A 26806-nucleotide genomic window follows, 5' to 3' on the forward strand; every position below is an offset into this window, starting at 1 on the left:
CACTGTCCTGAGCTGTCTCCTCTTCAGAGGTCTCATCATGGAATCTCTTCCTTTTCCTCTGGCGGCTGTGTTCCTTGCTAAATTGAGGTGCAACATTCATTTGCGTAGCAATCAGTGTTTCCTCAGACAGGAGCTCCCTTCCATCTCTAAGAGCCTGCATCTCCTCCTTTAAGGCTCTGAAATTGTCTGCTTCTGAGTCAAGTGAGATGTTTCATGACTGGATAATCACATTACCTGCAATTATGCCAACTGACATGTCATTGAACACAATGCTGCTCACCTCCTTCTTCAGTTGGGAGTAGGGCTGGTTCAGGGGTATGGGGATGGGGAGACAGGGCTGGTTCAGGGGTATGGGGATGTGGAGACAGGGCTGGTTCAGGGGTATGGAGATGGGGAGACAGGGCTGGTTCAGGGGTATGGGGATGGGGAGACAGGGCTGGTTCAGGGGTATGGGGATGTGGAGACAGGGCTGGTTCAGGGGTATGGGGATGGGGAGACAGGGCTGGTTCAGAGGTATGGGGATGGGGAGACAGGGCTGGTTCAGGGGTATGGGGATGGGGAGACAGGGCTGGTTCAGGGTATGGGGATGGGGAGACAGGGCTGGTTCAGGGGTATGGGGATGGGGAGACAGGGCTGGTTCAGAGGTATGGGGATGGGGAGACAGGGCTGGTTCAGGGGTATGGGGATGGGGAGACAGGGCTGGTTCAGGGGTATGGGAATGGGGAGACAGGGCTGGTTCAGGGGTATGGGGATGGAGCGACAGGGCTGGTTCAGGGGTATGGGGATGGGGAGACAGGGCTGGTTCAGGGGGATGGGGATGGGGAGACAGGGCTGGTTCAGGGGTATGGGGATGGGGAGACAGGGCTGGTTCAGGGGTATGGGGAGACAGGGCTGGTTCAGGGGTATGGGGAGACAGGGCTGGTTCAGGGGTATGGGGATGGGGAGACAGGGCTGCTGAGCCTGAAGCTGCATCTGTTGGGCCTGGCACCAGGCAGGGGCAGGGACAACTCATTTAGTATGAATAGTTTGGTAAAAGTTTTCCTGCATTGATTAAATGTCGGCTAAAAGAGGAGCGAAATGTAAACATTTTCTGTGAAGATATTAACTAATGTTAGGGGGAGCAAAAGTAGCCCATTTCACTATGGACTAAACTAACAGGTTCATTTCCACCACACACGGACTCCACCCAACTTCCTTTGTGAAAAATTGGGTGACATACTCTCACCCTTTCTTTTCTCTCTCCTGTCTTTTTCTTTCTTTTCATTTTTGGAAGCCTGATTTTTCTTTAGGAAGCTGAGACATGCTCCACCGGTAATTCACTGCTAGCAAGTACCGTTCACGCCTGGTTTGGGGGTTAGGTCCGAACCATTTGATGTAAACAATCATTTAATATTGAAAGAAATGTACCTAATGTTCTAATACTTTTTTAGGGCCCCTTTCAGTCACAGGCCCTTAGAATCGTCCTAACTTCCCTCCACACACAGCGCCCCTGCCTCACATAGCATGCATGTGTGTGTTTCTCAGACCACACAATTTAAAATCTATTTAGCTAGGCATACTAAAATGTCTCCCACGATTAGGGGAATGTATCAATTTGAGTGTAGGCTCTAGCCTGCATTTGGTAAAAATGTTAGTGCCTCACTTCATTTATTAACCATGTGCACATAAATAATTCACCCAAGATAAACATGTGAATAGGCCTATATCCATTTATCTAAAACCAAAAAGCTAAAAATACAATGCCTGAAGAAAAAAGTAACATTCATGAACCATCTGGATAGACCGTAAACAAATGGTGTCGAACTTAGCAGTTGTGAAAGTTCTTGGACATTTAGAATTGTTGAGAAGCAGAACCAGAAACGGACTGTCGGGATGAGGATTTGATTGCGCAAGACAGCATGAAATCACATGACCACTCACCCAGTTGATCATGTGACCAATCCATTTTTGTAACAACAGCCGAGCAGCAACGTGAAACTACAGATGATCTGATTTATCTTGCTTCTATTACACGGATTAGCTGGCTGCTCTGAACTCCAGAGGAGGCGAGCCCAAATGATGAGGTATGTTTGCAAAATAAAGCTGTATGAAAGTCTGGTCATTGGTTATTCAGTGCAGTTCTCTCAATGGTTATTTGACTAGGCTAGCTAATTCCTTCTTTTTTTTATATTGAACATACTTTAAAAAATACATGCGCAAACTAGCTAAAGCAGACATTTGATGATGCAAAAATGTGTGAGAATGAAATTGTGTTGAAACTAAACTATCAAATGTATCTGCTCTCCACTCACCCCTGACAGAATGTTGAAGGAGACGCTGTGTGTCCTCCTGTGGGCTTCCCTGGAGGCAACACAGTCAAGGGGCTGCTCGAGTTTCTTCTGCCGGAAATCTCACCGTGTCAGCATGCTCTCCAGAGGAGCCGACCCTGGCAAGCCGCTCTTTCTCACCCCCTACCTGGAAAAGGGCAACATCGAAGAGGGTAGGTTGGTTTACTTTACTCAGAAACGATATTTTGGTATTTTGTTAATTTGTTCAACTGTTAATACTATCCCTAATGTTGTACATGGCAGTTGTCAAATGTAAAAAAAAAATAGACGAGATTAAGTTATGCATCATATGTTATTTGCATCATTAACACAGTTAGGATCCCCATTAGCTGTTGCACGTGCAGCAGCTACTCTTCCTGGGGTCCACGCCACAAAACATGACATGACAGTGTGCAGAACAGTTCTTACGATGTTGTGACGTTAACATCATGAATGTTACAGTATTACACAGAAGTCTGATGAAGACTAATCATAGTGTTCAGATGAAACTAGGTTTGGGACAGTTATTTGAAAGCAATGACCTGTTCTCTCTTTCAGCCCGGAAGCAGAGTCTGGTAGGTCCCCTGCCTGGTGCCAGTGTGAAGAGTTATGCCGGCTACCTCACTGTCAACAACAAATACAACAGTAACCTCTACTTCTGGTTCTTCCCTGCTCAGGTACACTACACTACAGTACTATGTGTCCCAAATGGCACCCTGTTCCCTTTGTAGTGCACTACTTTTGACCAGGGCCCCATAGAGAATAGGGTGCCACCCATATCAGCTGCAGTGTTCTCCTCCTCAGTTTCACTCATGACAGGAATGAACAGCACGTGTTTGTCTAGCAATCACCTTTTATCAGCTCCTGTAAAGGACTGTGTGACTCAGGGCAACGTTTTATTTGGATTGTACATTTCAGCATGTTTTGGTTTCAGAAAACTTAACAAAAGACTTATGGGCTTAGCCCCTATAAAGTAAGTACAAAACAAGTCCTTTCTGCTACCTACATTACCAAGGTCCTAGTGATAAAACAGTGTTTACTTCCTAACTGGGTGTCAACGACTGAGCCACAAGGTGACAGTGTTGTATTAGAAGGGCTTTGGGTGGAGGCCTCTCACTGCGAGTTCCAGTATCCACCGTTAGATAACTACTAACCTGTATCTCTCTGTCTGTCTGTCTGTCTGTCTGTCTGTCTGTCTGTCTGTCTGTCTGTCTGTCTGTCTGTCTGTCTGTCTGTCTGTCTGTCTGTCTGTCTGTCTGTCTGCAGGAGAGGCCTGAGACCGCTCCAGTCCTGCTGTGGCTGCAGGGGGGTCCTGGGGGCACGTCTATGTTTGGGCTGTTTGTAGAACATGGACCCTACGTTGTATTGAAGAACCTAACAGGTACCAACATAGCCATATGTGTCTGTACTGACCCCTGTCTAGTGTATAATAACATGTCTGTACTGACCCCTGTCTAGTGTATAATAACGTGTCTGTACTGACCCCTGTCTAGTGTATAATAACGTGTCTCTGTACTGACCCCTGTCTAGTGTATAATAACGTGTCTCTGTACTGACCCCTGTCTAGTGTGTAATAACGTGTCTCTGTACTGACCCCTGTCTAGTGTGTAATAACGTGTCTGTACTGACCCCTGTCTAGTGTATAATAACGTGTCTCTGTACTGACCCCTGTCTAGTGTATAATAACGTGTCTCTGTACTGACCCCTGTCTAGTGTATAATAACGTGTCTCTGTACTGACCCCTGTCTAGTGTATAATAACGTGTCTGTACTGACCCCTGTCTAGTGTATAATAACGTGTCTCTGTACTGACCCCTGTCTAGTGTATAATAACGTGTCTCTGTACTGACCCCTGTCTAGTGTGTAATAACGTGTCTGTACTGACCCCTGTCTAGTGTGTAATAACGTGTCTGTACTGACCCCTGTCTAGTGTGTAATAACGTGTCTCTGTACTGACCCCTGTCTAGTGTGTAATAACGTGTCTGTACTGACCCCTGTCTAGTGTATAATAACGTGTCTGTACTGACCCCTGTCTAGTGTATAATAACGTGTCTGTACTGACCCCTGTCTAGTGTATAATAACGTGTCTGTACTGACCCCTGTCTAGTGTGTAATAACGTGTCTCTGTACTGACCCCTGTCTAGTGTGTAATAACGTGTCTCTGTACTGACCCCTGTCTAGTGTATAATAACGTGTCTCTGTACTGACCCCTGTCTAGTGTATAATAACGTGTCTCTGTACTGACCCCTGTCTAGTGTATAATAACGTGTCTGTACTGACCCCTGTCTAGTGTGTAATAACGTGTTCTGTACTGACCCCTGTCTAGTGTGTAATAACGTGTCTGTACTGACCCCTGTCTAGTGTGTAATAACGTGTCTGTACTGACCCCTGTCTAGTGTGTAATAACGTGTCTCTGTACTGACCCCTGTCTAGTGTGTAATAACGTGTCTGTACTGACCCCTGTCTAGTGTATAATAACGTGTCTGTACTGACCCCTGTCTAGTGTATAATAACGTGTCTGTACTGACCCCTGTCTAGTGTGTAATAACGTGTCTCTGTACTGACCCCTGTCTAGTGTGTAATAACGTGTCTCTGTACTGACCCCTGTCTAGTGTGTAATAACGTGTCTCTGTACTGACCCCTGTCTAGTGTGTAATAACGTGTCTCTGTACTGACCCCTGTCTAGTGTGTAATAACGTGTCTCTGTACTGACCCCTGTCTAGTGTGTAATAACGTGTCTGTACTGACCCCTGTCTAGTGTGTAATAACGTGTCTCTGTACTGACCCCTGTCTAGTGTGTAATAACGTGTCTGTACTGACCCCTGTCTAGTGTGTAATAACGTGTCTGTACTGACCCCTGTCTAGTGTGTAATAACGTGTGTCTGTACTGACCCCTGTCTAGTGTGTAATAACGTGTGTCTGTACTGACCCCTGTCTAGTGTGTAATAACGTGTCTCTGTACTGACCCCTGTCTAGTGTGTAATAACGTGTCTCTGTACTGACCCCTGTCTAGTGTGTAATAACGTGTCTCTGTACTGACCCCTGTCTAGTGTGTAATAACGTGTCTCTGTACTGACCCCTGTCTAGTGTATAATAACGTGTCTCTGTACTGACCCCTGTCTAGTGTGTAATAACGTGTCTCTGTACTGACCCCTGTCTAGTGTATAATAACGTGTCTCTGTACTGACCCCTGTCTAGTGTATAATAACGTGTCTCTGTACTGACCCCTGTCTAGTGTATAATAACGTGTCTCTGTACTGACCCCTGTCTAGTGTATAATAACGTGTCTCTGTACTGACCCCTGTCTAGTGTGTAATAACGTGTCTCTGTACTGACCCCTGTCTAGTGTGTAATAACGTGCTCTGTACTGACCCCTGTCTAGTGTATAATAACGTGTCTGTACTGACCCCTGTCTAGTGTATAATAACGTGTCTCTGTACTGACCCCTGTCTAGTGTGTAATAACGTGTCTGTACTGACCCCTGTCTAGTGTATAATAACGTGTCTCTGTACTGACCCCTGTCTAGTGTGTAATAACGTGTCTCTGTACTGACCCCTGTCTAGTGTGTAATAACGTGTCTCTGTACTGACCCCTGTCTAGTGTGTAATAACGTGTCTGTACTGACCCCTGTCTAGTGTGTAATAACGTGTGTCTGTACTGACCCCTGTCTAGTGTGTAATAACGTGTCTGTACTGACCCCTGTCTAGTGTGTAATAACGTGTTCTGTACTGACCCCTGTCTAGTGTGTAATAACGTGTTCTGTACTGACCCCTGTCTAGTGTGTAATAACGTGTCTCTGTACTGACCCCTGTCTAGTGTGTAATAACGTGTCTCTGTACTGACCCCTGTCTAGTGTGTAATAACGTGTCTCTGTACTGACCCCTGTCTAGTGTGTAATAACGTGTCTCTGTACTGACCCCTGTCTAGTGTGTAATAACGTGTCTCTGTACTGACCCCTGTCTAGTGTGTAATAACGTGTCTCTGTACTGACCCCTGTCTAGTGTGTAATAACGTGTCTCTGTACTGACCCCTGTCTAGTGTGTAATAACGTGTCTCTGTACTGACCCCTGTCTAGTGTGTAATAACGTGTCTCTGTACTGACCCCTGTCTAGTGTGTAATAACGTGTCTGTACTGACCCCTGTCTAGTGTGTAATAACGTGTCTCTGTACTGACCCCTGTCTAGTGTGTAATAACGTGTCTCTGTACTGACCCCTGTCTAGTGTGTAATAACGTGTCTCTGTACTGACCCCTGTCTAGTGTGTAATAACGTGTCTCTGTACTGACCCCTGTCTAGTGTGTAATAACGTGTCTCTGTACTGACCCCTGTCTAGTGTGTAATAACGTGTCTCTGTACTGACCCCTGTCTAGTGTGTAATAACGTGTCTCTGTACTGACCCCTGTCTAGTGTGTAATAACGTGTCTCTGTACTGACCCCTGTCTAGTGTGTAATAACGTGTTCTGTACTGACCCCTGTCTAGTGTGTAATAACGTGTCTCTGTACTGACCCCTGTCTAGTGTGTAATAACGTGTCTCTGTACTGACCCCTGTCTAGTGTGTAATAACGTGTCTCTGTACTGACCCCTGTCTAGTGTATAATAACGTGTCTCTGTACTGACCCCTGTCTAGTGTGTAATAACGTGTCTCTGTACTGACCCCTGTCTAGTGTGTAATAACGTGTCTCTGTACTGACCCCCTGTCTAGTGTGTAATAACGTGTCTCTGTACTGACCCCTGTCTAGTGTGTAATAACGTGTCTCTGTACTGACCCCTGTCTAGTGTATAATAACGTGTCTCTGTACTGACCCCTGTCTAGTGTATAATAACGTGTCTCTGTACTGACCCCTGTCTAGTGTATAATAACGTGTCTCTGTACTGACCCCTGTCTAGTGTGTAATAACGTGTCTCTGTACTGACCCCTGTCTAGTGTGTAATAACGTGTTCTGTACTGACCCCTGTCTAGTGTGTAATAACGTGTCTCTGTACTGACCCCTGTCTAGTGTGTAATAACGTGTCTCTGTACTGACCCCTGTCTAGTGTGTAATAACGTGTCTCTGTACTGACCCCTGTCTAGTGTGTAATAACGTGTCTGTACTGACCCCTGTCTAGTGTGTAATAACGTGTCTCTGTACTGACCCCTGTCTAGTGTGTAATAACGTGTCTCTGTACTGACCCCTGTCTAGTGTGTAATAACGTGTCTCTGTACTGACCCCTGTCTAGTGTGTAATAACGTGTGTCTGTACTGACCCCTGTCTAGTGTGTAATAACGTGTCTCTGTACTGACCCCTGTCTAGTGTGTAATAACGTGTCTCTGTACTGACCCCTGTCTAGTGTGTAATAACGTGTCTCTGTACTGACCCCTGTCTAGTGTGTAATAACGTGTCTCTGTACTGACCCCTGTCTAGTGTGTAATAACGTGTCTCTGTACTGACCCCTGTCTAGTGTGTAATAACGTGTCTCTGTACTGACCCCTGTCTAGTGTGTAATAACGTGTCTCTGTACTGACCCCTGTCTAGTGTGTAATAACGTGTCTCTGTACTGACCCCTGTCTAGTGTGTAATAACGTGTCTGTACTGACCCCTGTCTAGTGTGTAATAACGTGTCTCTGTACTGACCCCTGTCTAGTGTGTAATAACGTGTCTGTACTGACCCCTGTCTAGTGTGTAATAACGTGTCTCTGTACTGACCCCTGTCTAGTGTGTAATAACGTGTCTCTGTACTGACCCCTGTCTAGTGTGTAATAACGTGTCTCTGTACTGACCCCTGTCTAGTGTGTAATAACGTGTCTCTGTACTGACCCCTGTCTAGTGTGTAATAACGTGTCTCTGTACTGACCCCTGTCTAGTGTGTAATAACGTGTCTCTGTACTGACCCCTGTCTAGTGTATAATAACGTGTCTCTGTACTGACCCCTGTCTAGTGTATAATAACGTGTCTCTGTACTGACCCCTGTCTAGTGTATAATAACGTGTCTCTGTACTGACCCCTGTCTAGTGTGTAATAACGTGTCTCTGTACTGACCCCTGTCTAGTGTGTAATAACGTGTCTCTGTACTGACCCCTGTCTAGTGTGTAATAACGTGTCTCTGTACTGACCCCTGTCTAGTGTGTAATAACGTGTCTCTGTACTGACCCCTGTCTAGTGTGTAATAACGTGTCTCTGTACTGACCCCTGTCTAGTGTATAATAACGTGTCTCTGTACTGACCCCTGTCTAGTGTATAATAACGTGTCTCTGTACTGACCCCTGTCTAGTGTGTAATAACGTGTCTGTACTGACCCCTGTCTAGTGTGTAATAACGTGTCTCTGTACTGACCCCTGTCTAGTGTGTAATAACGTGTTCTGTACTGACCCCTGTCTAGTGTGTAATAACGTGTTCTGTACTGACCCCTGTCTAGTGTATAATAACGTGTCTCTGTACTGACCCCTGTCTAGTGTGTAATAACGTGTCTCTGTACTGACCCCTGTCTAGTGTGTAATAACGTGTCTCTGTACTGACCCCTGTCTAGTGTGTAATAACGTGTCTCTGTACTGACCCCTGTCTAGTGTATAATAACGTGTGTCTGTACTGACCCCTGTCTAGTGTGTAATAACGTGTCTCTGTACTGACCCCTGTCTAGTGTGTAATAACGTGTCTCTGTACTGACCCCTGTCTAGTGTGTAATAACGTGTCTCTGTACTGACCCCTGTCTAGTGTGTAATAACGTGTGTCTGTACTGACCCCTGTCTAGTGTGTAATAACGTGTCTCTGTACTGACCCCTGTCTAGTGTGTAATAACGTGTCTGTACTGACCCCTGTCTAGTGTGTAATAACGTGTGTCTGTACTGACCCCTGTCTAGTGTGTAATAACGTGTGTCTGTACTGACCCCTGTCTAGTGTGTAATAACGTGTCTCTGTACTGACCCCTGTCTAGTGTGTAATAACGTGTGTCTGTACTGACCCCTGTCTAGTGTATAATAACGTGTCTCTGTACTGACCCCTGTCTAGTGTGTAATAACGTGTCTGTACTGACCCCTGTCTAGTGTGTAATAACGTGTTCTGTACTGACCCCTGTCTAGTGTGTAATAACGTGTCTCTGTACTGACCCCTGTCTAGTGTGTAATAACGTGTCTCTGTACTGACCCCTGTCTAGTGTGTAATAACGTGTCTCTGTACTGACCCCTGTCTAGTGTGTAATAACGTGTGTCTGTACTGACCCCTGTCTAGTGTGTAATAACGTGTGTCTGTACTGACCCCTGTCTAGTGTGTAATAACGTGCTCTGTACTGACCCCTGTCTAGTGTGTAATAACGTGTGTCTGTACTGACCCCTGTCTAGTGTGTAATAACGTGTCTCTGTACTGACCCCTGTCTAGTGTGTAATAACGTGTCTCTGTACTGACCCCTGTCTAGTGTGTAATAACGTGTCTCTGTACTGACCCCTGTCTAGTGTGTAATAACGTGTCTCTGTACTGACCCCTGTCTAGTGTGTAATAACGTGTCTCTGTACTGACCCCTGTCTAGTGTGTAATAACGTGTCTCTGTACTGACCCCTGTCTAGTGTGTAATAACGTGTCTCTGTACTGACCCCTGTCTAGTGTGTAATAACGTGTCTCTGTACTGACCCCTGTCTAGTGTGTAATAACGTGTCTGTACTGACCCCTGTCTAGTGTATAATAACGTGTCTGTACTGACCCCTGTCTAGTGTATAATAACGTGTCTCTGTACTGACCCCTGTCTAGTGTGTAATAACGTGCTCTGTACTGACCCCTGTCTAGTGTATAATAACGTGTCTGTACTGACCCCTGTCTAGTGTATAATAACGTGTCTCTGTACTGACCCCTGTCTAGTGTATAATAACGTGTCTCTGTACTGACCCCTGTCTAGTGTATAATAACGTGTCTCTGTACTGACCCCTGTCTAGTGTGTAATAACGTGTCTGTACTGACCCCTGTCTAGTGTATAATAACGTGTCTCTGTACTGACCCCTGTCTAGTGTATAATAACGTGTCTCTGTACTGACCCCTGTCTAGTGTGTAATAACGTGTCTGTACTGACCCCTGTCTAGTGTGTAATAACGTGTCTCTGTACTGACCCCTGTCTAGTGTGTAATAACGTGTCTGTACTGACCCCTGTCTAGTGTGTAATAACGTGTCTGTACTGACCCCTGTCTAGTGTGTAATAACGTGTCTCTGTACTGACCCCTGTCTAGTGTATAATAACGTGTCTCTGTACTGACCCCTGTCTAGTGTGTAATAACGTGTCTCTGTACTGACCCCTGTCTAGTGTGTAATAACGTGTCTCTGTACTGACCCCTGTCTAGTGTGTAATAACGTGTCTCTGTACTGACCCCTGTCTAGTGTATAATAACGTGTCTCTGTACTGACCCCTGTCTAGTGTATAATAACGTGTCTCTGTACTGACCCCTGTCTAGTGTATAATAACGTGTCTCTGTACTGACCCCTGTCTAGTGTATAATAACGTGTGTCTGTACTGACCCCTGTCTAGTGTATAATAACGTGTCTGTACTGACCCCTGTCTAGTGTGTAATAACGTGTCTCTGTACTGACCCCTGTCTAGTGTGTAATAACGTGTTCTGTACTGACCCCTGTCTAGTGTGTAATAACGTGTCTCTGTACTGACCCCTGTCTAGTGTATAATAACGTGTCTGTACTGACCCCTGTCTAGTGTGTAATAACGTGTCTCTGTACTGACCCCTGTCTAGTGTGTAATAACGTGTTCTGTACTGACCCCTGTCTAGTGTATAATAACGTGTCTCTGTACTGACCCCTGTCTAGGTGTATAATAACGTGTCTCTGTACTGACCCCTGTCTAGTGTGTAATAACGTGTCTCTGTACTGACCCCTGTCTAGTGTGTAATAACGTGTCTCTGTACTGACCCCTGTCTAGTGTGTAATAACGTGTCTGTACTGACCCCTGTCTAGTGTGTAATAACGTGTCTGTACTGACCCCTGTCTAGTGTATAATAACGTGTCTGTACTGACCCCTGTCTAGTGTATAATAACGTGTTCTGTACTGACCCCTGTCTAGTGTGTAATAACGTGTCTCTGTACTGACCCCTGTCTAGTGTGTAATAACGTGTTCTGTACTGACCCCTGTCTAGTGTGTAATAACGTGTCTGTACTGACCCCGCCCCTGTCTAGTGTGTAATAACGTGTCTCTGTACTGACCCCTGTCTAGTGTATAATAACGTGTTCTGTACTGACCCCTGTCTAGTGTGTAATAACGTGTCTCTGTACTGACCCCTGTCTAGTGTGTAATAACGTGTCTCTGTACTGACCCCTGTCTAGTGTGTAATAACGTGTCTCTGTACTGACCCCTGTCTAGTGTGTAATAACGTGTGTCTGTACTGACCCCTGTCTAGTGTATAATAACGTGTCTCTGTACTGACCCCTGTCTAGTGTGTAATAACGTGTCTCTGTACTGACCCCTGTCTAGTGTATAATAACGTGTCTCTGTACTGACCCCTGTCTAGTGTGTAATAACGTGTCTCTGTACTGACCCCTGTCTAGTGTATAATAACGTGTCTCTGTACTGACCCCTGTCTAGTGTGTAATAACGTGTCTGTACTGACCCCTGTCTAGTGTGTAATAACGTGTCTGTACTGACCCCTGTCTGTACTGACCCCTGTCTAGTGTGTAATAACGTGTCTGTACTGACCCCTGTCTAGTGTGTAATAACGTGTCTGTACTGACCCCTGTCTAGTGTATAATAACGTGTCTCTGTACTGACCGCTGTCTAGTGTATAATAACGTGTCTCTGTACTGACCCCTGTCTAGTGTATAATAACGTGTCTGTACTGACCCCTGTCTAGTGTGTAATAACGTGTCTGTACTGACCCCTGTCTAGTGTGTAATAACGTGTCTCTGTACTGACCCCTGTCTAGTGTATAATAACGTGTCTCTGTACTGACCCCTGTCTAGTGTATAATAACGGTGTCTGTACTGACCCCTGTCTAGTGTATAATAACGTGTTCTGTACTGACCCCTGTCTAGTGTATAATAACGTGTCTCTGTACTGACCCCTGTCTGGTGTGTAATAACGTGTCTCTGTACTGACCCCTGTCTAGTGGTACGTGTCTCTGTACTGACCCCTGTCTAGTGTGTAATAACGTGTCTCTGTACTGACCCCTGTCTAGTGTATAATAACGTGTCTCTGTACTGACCCCTGTCTAGTGTGTAATAACGTGTCTGTACTGACCGCTGTCTAGTGTGTAATAACGTGTCTCTGTACTGACCCCTGTCTAGTGTATAATAACGTGTGTCTGTACTGACCCCTGTCTAGTGTATAATAACGTGTCTCTGTACTGACCCCTGTCTAGTGTATAATAACGTGTCTGTACTGACCCCTGTCTAGTGTATAATAACGTGTCTGTACTGACCCCTGTCTAGTGTATAATAACGTGTCTCTGTACTGACCCCTGTCTGTCATTTCTATTTTATCACGTATCTCTGTTCCTACTGCAGTGGTAGGATCTTCATCTCTCTCCGTGTATCTCTGTTCCTACTGTAGTGGTAGGATCTTCATCTCTCTCCGTGTATCTCTGTTCCTACTGTAGTGGTAGGACCTTCATCTCTCTCCGTGTATCTCTGTTCCTACTGTAGTGGTAGGATCTTCATCTCTCTCCGTGTATCTCTGTTCCTACTGTAGTGGTAGGACCTTCATCTCTCTCCGTGTATCTCTGTTCCTACTGTAGTGGTAGACCCTTCATCTCTCTCCGCGTATCTCTGTTCCTACTGTAGTGGTAGGACCTTCATCTCTCTCCGCGTATCTCTGTTCCTACTGTAGTGGTAGACCCTTCATCTCTCTCCGTGTATCTCTGTTCCTACTGTAGTGGTAGACCCTTCATCTCTCTCCGTGTATCTCTGTTCCTACTGTAGTGGTAGGATCTTCATCTCTCTCCGCGTATCTCTGTTCCTACTGTAGTGGTAGACCCTTCATCTCTCTCCGTGTATCTCTGTTCCTACTGTAGTGGTAGGACCTTCATCTCTCTCCGTGTATCTCTGTTCCTACTGTAGTGGTAGGACCTTCATCTCTCTCCGTGTATCTCTGTTCCTACTGTAGTGGTAGACCCTTCATCTCTCTCCATGTATCTCTGTTCCTACTGTAGTGGTAGACCCTTCATCTCTCTCCGCGTATCTCTGTTCCTACTGTAGTGGTAGGATCTTCATCTCTCTCCGTGTATCTCTGTTCCTACTGTAGTGGTAGGACCTTCATCTCTCTCCGTGTATCTCTGTTCCTACTGTAGTGGTAGGATCTTCATCTCTCTCCGTGTATCTCTGTTCCTACTGTAGTGGTAGGATCTTCATCTCTCTCCGTGTATCTCTGTTCCTACTGTAGTGGTAGACCCTTCATCTGTCTCCGTGTATCTCTGTTCCTACTGTAGTGGTAGACCCTTCATCTCTCTCCGTGTATCTCTGTTCCTACTGTAGTGGTAGACCCTTCATCTCTCTCCGTGTATCTCTGTTCCTACTGTAGTGGTAGACCCTTCATCTCTCTCCGTGTATCTCTGTTCCTACTGTAGTGGTAGGATCTTCATCTCTCTCCGTGTATCTCTGTTCCTACTGTAGTGGTAGGATCTTCATCTCTCTCCGTGTATCTCTGTTCCTACTGTAGTGGTAGGACCTTCATCTCTCTCCGCGTATCTCTGTTCCTACTGTAGTGGTAGGATCTTCATCTCTCTCCGTGTATCTCTGTTCCTACTGTAGTGGTAGGATCTTCATCTCTCTCCGTGTATCTCTGTTCCTACTGTAGTGGTAGGATCTTCATTTCTCTCCATGTTTTGATGTGTTATTTCACCTGTTTACAGTGGGCTACAGAGACTATCCCTGGACATCCAGATACTCTGTTCTGTACATCGACAATCCAGTACGTATGGCTTCTACTTCCTTAGTGTGAATGTATGAACACAGTTTGCTTGCATCCAAATGGCACCCTATTCCCTTTATAGTGCTCTACTTTTGACCAGGTCCTCTTGTCAAAAGAAGTGTACTAAATAGGGAATAGGGTGCCATTTAGGACATCCTCTATCACACAGGTTTGATTTGGTTTCTAGGCTGCTTTAATAGTTTTCTCATAAAAATGTGTGTAATGTTACTTAATAGTATGTGAATATAATGTAATGTTACCTAACAGCATGTACAGTGTGTGAATGTAATGTTACATAACAGCATGTACAGTGTGTGAATGTAATGTTACATAACAGCATGTACAGTATGTGAATGTAATGTCAGGTGTGTGTTTTCTTGTCCAGGTAGGAACAGGGTTCAGTTTCACTGATGATGACCGAGGCTTTGCTCAGAACCAGGATGATGTAGGCAGAGATCTGTACAGGTAAGACTGGTCACTGAGGTTCTGGGTGCATTAGGCTGTATTTACAGACAGCTCAATTCTGATCTTTTATTCACCAATTGGTCTTTTGACCAATCAGACCAGCTCTTTTGCCCATAATAATGGGCAAAAGATCAGAATTGAGCTGCCTGTGTAAACACAGCCTTATACTATGCACAGATTATAATATCATTCTATCATATTGATGTGGTTCCTGAGATGGAAAACACTTCTCTAAGCGTTGTAAAGATCTGATGGTGGCCTTTCTGAGTGGTGCAGCGGTTTAAGGCACTGCAGGGCTTGAGGCCTCACTACAGATCCGGGTTCGATCCCGGGCTGTGTTGCAGCCGGGCCGCGACCGGGAGGCCCATGAGGCGACGCACAATTGGCCCAGCGTCGTCCGGTTAGGGGAGGATTTGGCCGCCTGGGATGTCCTCTTCCCATCGCGCTCTAGCGACTCCTGTGGTGGGCCGAGCGCATGCGCGCTGACACAGTTAAATCAAAGTTTATTTGTCACGTGCGCTGAATACAACAGGTGTAGACCTTACAGTGAAATACTTACTTACAGGCTCTAACCAATAGTGCAAAAAAGGTGTTAGGTAAAGAAATAAAACAACAGTAAAAAGACAGGCTATAGAGGTAACGAGGCTATAAAAGTAGCGAGGCTACATACAGACACCTGTTAGTCAGGCTTATTGAGGTAGTATGTACATGTAGATATGGTTAAAGTGACTATGCATATATGATGAACAGAGAGTAGCAGTAGCGTAAAAGAGGGGTTGGCGGGTGGTGGGTGGTGGGTGGCGGGACACAATGCAGATAGCCTGGTTAACCAATGTGCGGGTGCACTGGTTGGTCGGCCCAATTGAGGTAGTATGTACATGAATGTATAGTTAAAGTGACTATGCACATATGATAAACAGAGAGTAGCAGTAGCGTAAAAAGAGGGTTTGGGGGGGGGCACACAATGCAAATAGTCCGGGTAGCCATTTGATTACCTGTTCAGGAGTCTTATGGCTTGGGGGTAAAAACTGTTGAGAAGCCTTTTTGTCCTAGACTTGGCACTCCAGTACTGCTTGCCATGCGGTAGTAGAGAGAACAGTCCATGACTGGGGTGGCTGGGGTCTTTGACAATTTGTAGGGCCTTCCTCTGACACCGCCTGGTGTAGAGGTCCTGGATGGCAGGCAGCTTAGCCCCAGTGATGTACTGGGCCGTACGCACTACCCTCTGTAGTGCCTTGTGGTCAGAGGCCGAGCAATTGCCGTACCAGGCAGTGATGCAACCAGTCAGGATGCTCTCGATGTTGCAGCTGTAGAACCTTTTGAGGATCTAAGGACCCATGCCAAATTTTTTTAGTTTCCTGAGGGGGAATAGGCTTTGTCGTGCCCTCTTCACGACTGTCTTGGTGTGTTTGGACCATTCTAGTTTGTTGTTGATGTGGAGGCCAAGGAACTTGAAGCTCTCAACCTGCTCCACTACAGGCCCGTCGATGAGAATGGGGCGTGCTCGGTCCTCCTTTTCCTGTAGTCCACAATCATCTCCTTAGTCTTGGTTATTTTGAGGGATAGGTTGTTATTCTGGCACCACCTAGCCAGGTCTCTGACCTCCTCCCTATAGGCAGTCTCGTCGTTGTCGGTGATCAGGCCTACCACTGTTGTGTCATCTGCAAACTTAATGATGGTGTTGGAGTCGTGCCTGGCCATGCAGTCATGGGTGAACAGGGAGTACAGGAGGGGACTGAGCACGCACCCCTGTGGAGCTCCAGTGTTGAGGATCAGCGTGGCAGATGTGTTGCTACTTACCCTCACCACCTGGGGGCGGCCCGTCAGGAAGTCCAGGATCCAGTTGCAGAGGGAGGTGTTTAGTCCCAGGATCCTTAGCTTAGTGATGAGCATTGAGGGTACTATGGTGTTGATCGCTGAGCTGTAGTCAATGAATAGCATTCTCACATAAGTGTTCCTTTTGTCCAGGTGGGAAAGGGCAGTGTGGAGTGCAATAGAGATGGCATCATCTGTGGATCTGTTTGGGCGGTATGCAAATTGGAGTGGGTCCAGGGTTTCTGGGATAATGGTGTTGATGTGAGCCATTACCTGCCTTTCAAAGCACTTCATGGCTACGGACGTGAGTGCTTTGGGTCTGTAGTCATTTAGGCAGGTTGCCTTACTGTTCTTGGGCACATGGACTATGGTGGTCTGCTTGAAACATGGTGGTATTACAGACTCAATCAGGGACATGTTGAAAATGTCAGTGAAGACAACTGCCAGTTGGTCAGCACCTGCCCAGAGCACACGTCCTGGTAATCCGTCTGGCCCCGCAGCCTTGTGTATGTTGACCTGTTTAAAGGTCTTACGTCGGCTACGGAGAGCGTGATCACACAGTCGTCCGGAACAGCTGATGCTCTCATGCATGCGTTAGTGTTGCTTGCCTCGAAGCGAGCATAGAAGTGATTTAGCTTGTCTGGTAGGCTCATGTCACTGGGCAGCTCGCAGCTGTGCTTCCCTTTGTAGTCTGTAATAGTTTGCAAGCCCTGCCACATAAGACGAGTGTCGGAGCCGGTGTAGTATGATTCAATCTTAGCCCTGTATTGACGCTTTGCCTGTTTTGATGGTTCGTCACAGGGCATAGCAGGATTTCTTGTAAGCTTCCGGGTTAGAGTCCCGGAGCACCTTGAAAGCGGCAGTTGTACGGTGTTCCCTCCGACACATTGGTGCGGCTGGCTTCCGGATTAAGCGAGCAGTGTGGCAAGAAGCAGTGCGGCTTGGCAGGGTCGTGTTTCGGAGGACGCATGTCAAATATACATCTAGAACCTTGGTTATGGCACCATGGTCTCTGCTCAATGTACATCTAGGACCTTGGTTATGGCACCATGGTCTCTGCTCAATGTACATCTAGGACCTTGGTTATGGCACCATGGTCTCTGCTCAATGTACATCTAGGACCTTGGTTATGGCACCATGGTCTCTGGTCAATGTACATCTAGGACCTTGGTTATGGCACCATGGTCTCTGGTCAATGTACATCTAGGACCTTGGTTATGGCACCATGGTCTCTGGTCAATGTACATCTAGGACCTTGGTTATGTCACATGGCACCCATTGTTTTTCTCATCTTGTGTCTTTGTCCTCTAGTGCATTGACTCAGTTCTTCCAGATCTTCTCTGAGTATCAGTCCAATGACTTCTATGCTACAGGAGAGGTGAGTTTGGTTCTAGTCTCCACATCTGTGTTACACATAACATTACACAACTTCCCTACATCCTAGTTGGCAAGTTCCCCAAATCCTAGCTACAAAGACATCTGCTTTTTATTCCCTTTTATGATGTTGAACAAGGTCTTAAAATTGTTATTTTAGGGTCTCTGCTATAGCAACAAGAATAATCTTTCCACATAAATGCATAATAACATCAAATTGAAATGACTCAGAACGCAGACACTAAAATTGATTGGAATTGTCCTCGATGTCCTCAGTCCTATGCAGGAAAGTATGTCCCTGCCATTGGTTACTACATCCATAAGCATAACCCCATTGCTAAGGTGAAGATCAACTTCAAGGGAGTTGCCATTGGAGACGGCCTCTGTGACCCAGAGCTGGTGGGTTGTGTTTTAATACACTGTGATTTCAACTTTACTCAGCATTGTTTGACACTTCTGATTTAATATGAAATATATCATTAAGAAATATTAGTATATCTCCAGGATGAAAAGAAATGTTGTTTTTGTTCTTCATTTGTTCTTTCTGTTGGTCTTACTTGTTCTGTCTCTCTCTCTCTCCCTCTCTCCCATTTGCTCTCTCTCCCCTTCTCTCTCTCAGATGCTGGGAGGGTATGGAGACTTCCTGTACCAGACAGGTCTGATAGACATGCTCCAGAAACAGTATGTTGAGCAGCAGACAGCCAGCGGGGTGCAGCTCATCCAGCAGGAGAAATGGGTGGAGGCCTTTGAGGTAAGACACTGACTGCATCTGCTAACACAATAACCTGTGTGTTTTTGTTGTCCACTCCACATATCTGAATGTATGTCAGTCATTCTTTCAAGGCTTCCAACTTCCTGGTACATTCTTCCACTATCCTCATGTCCTACAGGTATTTGACAGCTTGCTGAATGGTGACATTCTGCCGTACCCCTCGTTCTTCCAGAACGCCACTGGCTGCTCCAACTACTTCAATTACTTGCAGTGTCAGGTAGGTACACAGAGCAAGGTTTACACAGATGCCTAACTGTTTGAATAAAGGTTGAGTTATATTACCCAGAGAAGGTATATTTCCTGAATGAAATGTGTCTTCTTACAAGGCTTACACACAGATGCACGTTTTAAATAAAGGTTAAATAATAAAATGTTATGTTATGGTTCTCTATGCTACAGGAGCCTGCAGACCAGGAGTATTTCTCCCAGTTTGTGACGCTGGCAGAGGTGCGGCGCTCCATCCACGTGGGGAACCTGACGTTCCACGACGGCTCAGAGGTGGAGAAACATCTGCTGCAGGACGTCATGAAGAGCATCAAACCCTGGCTCGCCACGCTCATGGACAACTACAGGGTGAGACTAGAGTCAATGCCCATCTAGCACTCAGACATGCTACGGTTCTATTAACAGCACAGATATATAATATATGCCATTTAGCAGAGGCTTTTATCCAGAGACACTGACGCGTGCGTACATTTTATGTATGGGTGGCCCAGGGAATCTAACCCACAATCCTTGCTCTGCGAGCGGCGCGCTCTACCTACTGAGCCATGGTTTAACTTTGGTTTACAGTATCAGTCACGAGCTAGAGTATCAGTCACTAGCTACGGTGTCAGTCACTAGCTACGGTGTCAGTCACTAACTACGGTGTCAGTCACTAGCTACGGTGTCAGTCACTAACTACGGTGTCAGTCACTAGCTACGGTGTCAGTCACTAGCTACGGTGTCAGTCACTAGCTACGGTGTCAGTCACTAGCTACGGTGTCAGTCACTAGCTAGGGTGTCAGTCACTAGCTACGGTGTCAGTCACTAGCTAGAGTATCAGTCACTAGCTAGAGTATCAGTCACTAGCTACGGTGTCAGTCACTAGCTAGGGTGTCAGTCACTAGCTACGGTGTCAGTCACTAGCTAGAGTATCAGTCACTAGCTAGAGTATCAGTCACTAGCTAGAGTATCAGTCACTAGCTACGGTGTCAGTCACTAGCTACGGTGTCAGTCACTAGCTACGGTGTCAGTCACTAGCTACGGTGTCAGTCACTAGCTAGAGTGTCAGTCACTAGCTAGGGTATCAGTCACTAGCTAGGGTGTCAGTCACTAGCTACGGTGTCAGTCACTAGCTACGGTGTCAGTCACTAGCTAGAGTATCAGTCACTAGCTACGGTGTCAGTCACTAGCTACGGTGTCAGTCACTAGCTACGGTGTCAGTCACTAGCTACGGTGTCAGTCACTAGCTAGGGTGTCAGTCACTAGCTACGGTGTCAGTCACTAGCTAGGGTGTCAGTCACTAGCTAGGGTGTCAGTCACTAGCTACGGTGTCAGTCACTAGCTACGGTGTCAGTCACTAGCTAGAGTATCAGTCACTAGCTACGGTGTCAGTCACTAGCTACGGTGTCAGTCACTAGCTACGGTGTCAGTCACTAGCTACGGTGTCAGTCACTAGCTAGAGTATCAGTCACTAGCTACGGTGTCAGTCACTAGCTACGGTGTCAGTCACTAGCTACGGTGTCAGTCACTAGCTACGGTGTCAGTCACTAGCTAGGGTGTCAGTCACTAGCTACGGTGTCAGTCACTAGCTACGGTGTCAGTCACTAGCTAGGGTGTCAGTCACTAGCTAGGGTGTCAGTCACTAGCTACGGTGTCAGTCACTAGCTACGGTGTCAGTCACTAGCTACGGTGTCAGTCACTAGCTAGGGTGTCAGTCACTAGCTACGGTGTCAGTCACTAGCTACGGTGTCAGTCACTAGCTACGGTGTCAGTCACTAGCTACGGTGTCAGTCACTAGCTACGGTGTCAGTCACTAGCTACGGTGTCAGTCACTAGCTACGGTGTCAGTCACTAGCTACGGTGTCAGTCACTAGCTACAGTGTCAGTCACTAGCTACGGTGTCAGTCACTAGCTACGGTGTCAGTCACTAACTCCTCTCCTCAGCTATTGTTTGGACCACTATACTGTAATCATTGAATAAATGCCTTATCTGTGTTTCTCTCTTTCTTCTGTACACACACACACACACATACACACACACACACACACACACACATACACACAGGTGTTGATTTACAGTGGTCAGCTGGATGTGATTGTGGCGGCCCCCCTGACCGAGAGGTTCCTGCCCACGGTGAACTGGACCGGGGCTGATGAGTTCAACAAAGCCTCTCGCTTCCATTGGAAGATCCAGCCAGAGGACACAGAGGTGGCTGGATATGTACGCCAAGTAGGGGAATTCTACCAGGTGAGTACTGTATGTCTGTGTCCAGGGGCCAGATTTACAAAACCTTCTTAAGAAGACATTTCTTCTTAACTGCCATTTTTTTCCTTAACCTCTATGGGCTAGACTCGTGGTGCACTCCATCAACAGCAGGTGCATTTCAAGAGCGGCAAATTTGAATCCAAATAAATGTCAAAATTCAAATTTTTCAAACATACAACTATTTTACACCCTTTGAAAGATAAACATCTCCTTAATCTAACCACGTTTTACGATTTCAAAAAGGTTTTACGGCGAAAGCATAAATTTAGAGTATGTTAGGACAGTACATTTACAAGAGTTGTGTGTAATGTTTTGTCAATTCAAAGACAGGGTCACCAAAACCATAAAACCAGCTAAAATGATGCACTAACCTTTTACAATCTCCATCAGATGACACTCCTAGGACATTATGTTAGACAATGCATGCATTTTTAGTTCTATCAAGTTCATATTTATATCCAAAAACAGCGTTTTACTATGGCATTGATGTTGAGGAAATCGTTTCCCTCCAATAACCGGCAGTCAAGTCAACACCACAAATTAAATAATTAAAATTAGAAAACATTGGTAAAATATTATATTGTCATTTAAAGAATTATAGATTTACATCTCTTGAACGCAATCAACTTGCCAGATTTAAAAATAACCTTACTGGGAAATCACACTTTGCAATAATCTGAGCACTGCGCCCAGAAAAATACGCGTTGCGATACAGACTAGACGTCATGTTGGGGAGATCTAAAATCGAAAATACTATGTAAATAATCCATTACCTTTGATTCTCTTCATCAGATGTCACTTCCAGGTATCACAGGTCCATAACGAATGTAGTTTTGTTCAAAAAAGCTCATCATTTATGTCCAAAAATCTCCGTCTTGTTAGCACATGATCTAAGCCAGCCGGACTTCTCGTCATGAACGAGGGGAAAAAATATATTTACGTTCGTTCAAACATGTCAAACGTTGTATAGCATAAATCATTAGGGCCTTTTTTAACCAGAACATGAATAATATTCAAGGTGGACGAATGCATACTCTTTTATAACGTATTGGAACGAGGGTACCCAACATGAACTCGCGCGCCAGGTGTCTAATGGGCCATCATCGTTCCATGGCTCTTGTTCGGTCAGATCTCCCTCCAGAAGACTCAAAACACTTTGTAAAGGCTGGTGACATCTAGTGGAAGCAATAGGAAGTGCAAAAATATTCCTCAGCCCCTGTGTTTTTCAATGGGATAGGTTTAAAGGTAATACAACACATCAGGTATCCACTTCCTGTCAGAAAATGTCTCAGGGTTTTGCCTGCCAAATGAGTTCTGTTATACTCACAGACACCATTCAAACAGTTTTAGAAAATTTAGGGTGTTTTCTATCCATATGTAATAAGTATATGCATATTCTAGTTACTGGGTAGGAGTGGTAACCAGATTAAATCGGGTATGTTTTTTTATCCAGCCGTGTCAATACTGCCCCCTAGCCCTAACAGGTTAACTATTGACTTAAGAAGAAAGTTAAGCAAAGTTGCTATTCCTCAAAAAGGTTAGAGGAAATTCTCTTGCACTATTTCTTATGTTTCTCCTTAAGCAAAAAGTTAAGAAGAAATGAGATTCTTGGAAATAAAGTTCTTGGAAGTGTTCTTGAACTCCGAGATAGCTGAACCATTGTCTTCTCTCCGGGCAGTGAGAGAAAAAGCTCATGAAAGCAATTGAACATGTTTAATTCACTCACAAACGTCATCTGAAAGTTTCAGTATTTATTATTTTAAACCCAAGAACATGTTTTAGAAGAGTAATCTCAGTTGGACATTTGCTAACCTGATTGCCATTGCTAGCCAGATAGCTAGCTAAATCGGTTGCCTAGCAACACACATCTTAAGAAGATACAGTTGAGGTTGGAAGTTTACATACACTTAGGTTGGAGTCATTAAAACTCGTTTTCAACCACTCCACAAAGTTCTTGTTAATAAACTATAGTTTTGGCAAGTCGGTTAGGACATCTACTTTGTGCATGACACAAGTCATTTTTCTAACAATTGTTTACATACAGATTATTATACTTATAATTCACTGTATCACAATTCCAGCTGGTCAGAAGTTTACATACACTAAGTTGACTGTGCCTTTAAACAGCTTGGAAAATTCCAGAAAATTATGTCGTGGCTTTAGAAGCTTCTGATAGGCTAATTGACATCATTTTAGTTAATTGGAGGTGTACCAATTAACTACCATGTATTTCAAGGCCTACCTTCAAACTCAGTGCCTCTTTGCTTGACATCATGGGAAAATCTAAAGAAATCAGCCAAGACTCAGAAAAAAAATTGTAGACCTCCACAAGTCTGGTTCATCCTTGGGAGCAATTTCCAAATGCTTGAAGGTACCAAGTTCATCTGTACAAACAATAGTACGCGAGTATAAACACCATGGGACCACACAGCCATCATACCGCTCAGGAAGGAGACGTGTTCTGTCTCCTAGAGATTAATGTACTTTGGTGCGAAAAGTGCTAATCAATCCCAGAATAACAGCAAAGGACCTTGTGAAGATGCTGGAGGAAACCGGTACAAAAGTATCTATATCCACAGTAAAACGATTTCTATATAGAAATAACCTGAAAAGCCGCTAAGCAAGGAAGAAGCCACTGCTCCAAAACCCCCATAAAAAGCCAGACTACGGTTTGCAACTGCACTTGGGGACAAAGATCGTACTTTTGGAGAAATGTCCTCTGGTCTGATGAAACAAAAATAGAACAGTTTGGCCATAATGACCATTGATATGTTTGGAGGAATAAGGGGGATGCTTGCAAGCTGAAGAACACCATCCCAACCGTGAATCACGGGGGTGGCAGCATCATGTTGTGGGTGTGCTTTGCTACAGGAGGGACAGGTGCACTTTACAAAATAGATGGCATCATGAGGTAGGAAAATTATGAAGATATATTGAAGCAACATCTCAAGACATCAGTCAGGAAGTTAAAGCTTGGTCGCAAATGGGTCTTCCAAATGGACAATGACCCCAAGCATACTTCCAAAGTTGTGGCAAAATGGCGTGTAAGGACAAAGTCGAGGTATTGGAGTGGCCATCACAAAGCCCTGACCTCAATCCTATAGAAAATTTGTGGGCAGAACTGAAAAAGCGTGTGCGAGCAAGGAGGCCTACAAACCTGACTCAGTTACACCAGCTCAGTCAGGAGGAATGGGCCAAAATTCAACCAACTTATTGTGGGAAGCTTGTGGAAGGCTACCTGAAATGTTTGACCCAAGTTAAACAATTTAAAGGCAATGTTACCAAATACTAATTGAGTTTATGTAAACTTCTGACCCACTGGGAATGTGATGAAAGAAATAAAAGCTGAAAGAAATAATTCTCTCTACTATTATTCTGACATTTCACATTCTTAAAATTAAGTGGTGATCCGAACTCACCTAAGACAGGGAATATTTACTAGGATTAAATGTCAGGAATTGTGAAAAACTGAGCTCAGGTGTATGTAAACTTCTGACTTCAATGGTACATAAGAAGATATTTGAGGAGTTTGTAAGAAAATCATTAAATCTTAAGAAATTGTTGAGGAATTGCACTTACAAATTATCTTAAACTTATTTATTTTTATTTTTATGCAGCTTCTTAAGTTATTTGCGTAAGAAGGTTTTTGTGAATCTGGGCCCAGGACTTTACTGGGTATTCAGGGCATTTGGCCACCCTTTAAAATGGAAAATGTTAACGTAGCATAACTAAACATAATGTGAGTAATTTAGCAGTAGCTCTCATGCAGAACACCTTAGTCAGTGCATTCAACTAAGTTCAGTCAAAAAAAACAAGCACATAACAATTATTGCAAGTAGAGTCTTATTCAAAATCGCTGTGCCAGGAAGATAAGATCAACTTTATGGACACCAGGTGGGAACACAGTGCTGCTGATGGGGAAACTGGTTCACGTGCTAAACCTGTCTGACTGTCTGTTTGTCTCCTTGTTATGCAGGTGATTATACGAGGGGGAGGGCACATACTACCGTACGACCAACCACAGAGGTCCTTTGATATGATTGACAGATTCCTCTCAACACAGGGATTTATTTGAGTGAGCGGGACTGAGCAGGAACACAGTTGATCAGAGTTCCTCCACCTTTTGATTCAGACTGTCTCCAGATTCCCAGTGGCTGTTTATTTCAAACACTATTGATTTTAGCAAGTTCGGAACCATGGAAAGCCAATTATACATGGTAGAGGTCTATCACCTAGAAAATAATACATGTCATGGATAGAGACGTTTGGACAGCTATGCTGCCTTCATCAGAGTTTAATGACATCCTACTTTAACCCTCAGATTGTAACTGCACTCTGATGCACTGCCAACCAATTCTCATGTTTGCTATTCTGTGGATCCGTCAAAATGAATATTTTTTGAATAATGATATATGTTGCACATGATCAATATATGATTAAGATGAAGAGATGGCACACAATGCAATTGTAATAAAAAATAAATGAAACAAACATGGGTCTGTCAAACAAGTTCAATGGCTGAACACCAGAGGGCGCTAGTGTTTGTTATACTGTAAATGCCTAGTGGTGTTGTCCCTTGTAAATGCCTAGTGGTGTTGTCCCTTGTAAATGCCTAGTGGTGTTGTCCCTTGTAAATGCCTAGTGGTGTTGTCCCTTGTAAATGCAACAACGTTACTGAATAGTGTCTCTTATACAACTTTAGTAAAAAGTTCCATTATCCAACTTCAGATAATGACCTTTTTATTCTACATGTCAGATAATTCAGTCATACTCAACCATCCTGTTTAATCAAAGAAATAACAATTCAACTATGAATAGGCTGCAATACCTGCCTCTGTTTAGGTAATAGTAGGTACTCCGAGAACTCAATAACCTTTACAGACAATCATGGCAGACTGTTTTAGAAAGTACTAACCAGTAACAGAAACAGGCTGGCATGATCATCTGGTGGGTTTGGCAGTGAGATGACTGTACTCCTTGCTCTGTCACGTACCAAACCATCATGCTACTTATCAGCTCATTAAAGTTCATTTAAGCAGTCTAGACATCTCCATATTTACTGATGGTTTTAGAACATTTAAACATACAACTATTTAATGAGCAGTCAATGGTCAGGGCTTTTGTATTGGAAGACCATGTGGATTATTGGTCACTAAGGAGTTGCTAAGGCCTCAGGCCTATCTATCAGGACATGCTTCCCTTGCCACATATCCACACACATCCTATTTACACTACAGTACCATGAACATATGCTCTACTGTATATGTAGATACACTGAGTGGACAAAACATTAAGAACACCTGCTCTTTCTATCACAGACTGACCAGGTGAATCCAGGTGAAAGTTATGATCCCGTATTGATGTAATTTGTTAAATCCACTTCATCAGTGTAGATGAAGGGGAGGAGACAGGTTAAAGAAGGATTTTTAAGCCTTGAGCCAATTGAGACAAGGATTGTGTGTGTGTGGCATTCAGAGGGTGAATGAGCAAGACAACAATGTCTGTGCCTTTGAACAGGGTATGGTAGTAGGTGCCAGGCACACCGGTTTGTGTCAAGAACTGCAACTGTTTTTTCACACAACAGTTTTTCCTGTGTGTATCAAGAATGGTCCACCACCCAGAGGACATCCAGCTAACTTGACACAACGGTGGGAAGCATTGGAGTCAACATGGGCCAGAATCCCTGTGGAACGCTTTCGACACCTTGAGTCCATACCCTGCCGAATTGAGGCTGTTCTGAGGG

General features: G+C 44.8%; 1 protein-coding gene across 1 annotated transcript; it reads left to right on the plus strand.

Annotated features, from left to right (window-relative positions):
• The first annotated feature begins 1779 nt into the window (after positions 1-1779).
• On the plus strand, positions 1780-25554 carry LOC106598924 (probable serine carboxypeptidase CPVL). Its single transcript, XM_045719185.1, has 13 exons — positions 1780-2063; positions 2301-2479; positions 2865-2983; positions 3573-3687; positions 14109-14167; positions 14553-14632; positions 17759-17825; positions 18098-18220; positions 18441-18572; positions 18712-18810; positions 18993-19166; positions 20863-21045; positions 25040-25554. The coding sequence occupies exons 1-13, from the start codon at positions 2056-2058 to the stop codon at positions 25136-25138; spliced, it is 1437 nt and encodes a 478-aa protein (XP_045575141.1). The 5' UTR covers positions 1780-2055; the 3' UTR covers positions 25139-25554.
• Positions 25555-26806: the final 1252 nt, after the last annotated feature.

The sequence above is a fragment of the Salmo salar genome, chromosome ssa05 (genome assembly GCF_905237065.1).
Source record: "Salmo salar chromosome ssa05, Ssal_v3.1, whole genome shotgun sequence".
Taxonomy (NCBI): domain Eukaryota; kingdom Metazoa; phylum Chordata; class Actinopteri; order Salmoniformes; family Salmonidae; genus Salmo; species Salmo salar.

Coding starts and splice junctions, on each gene's coding strand:
- LOC106598924 (XM_045719185.1), top strand. Junction 3,688..14,108: donor TGTATTGAAGAACCTAACAG/GTACCAACATAG, acceptor ACCTGTTTACAG/TGGGCTACAGAGACTATCCC. Junction 14,168..14,552: donor TTCTGTACATCGACAATCCA/GTACGTATGGCT, acceptor TTTCTTGTCCAG/GTAGGAACAGGGTTCAGTTT.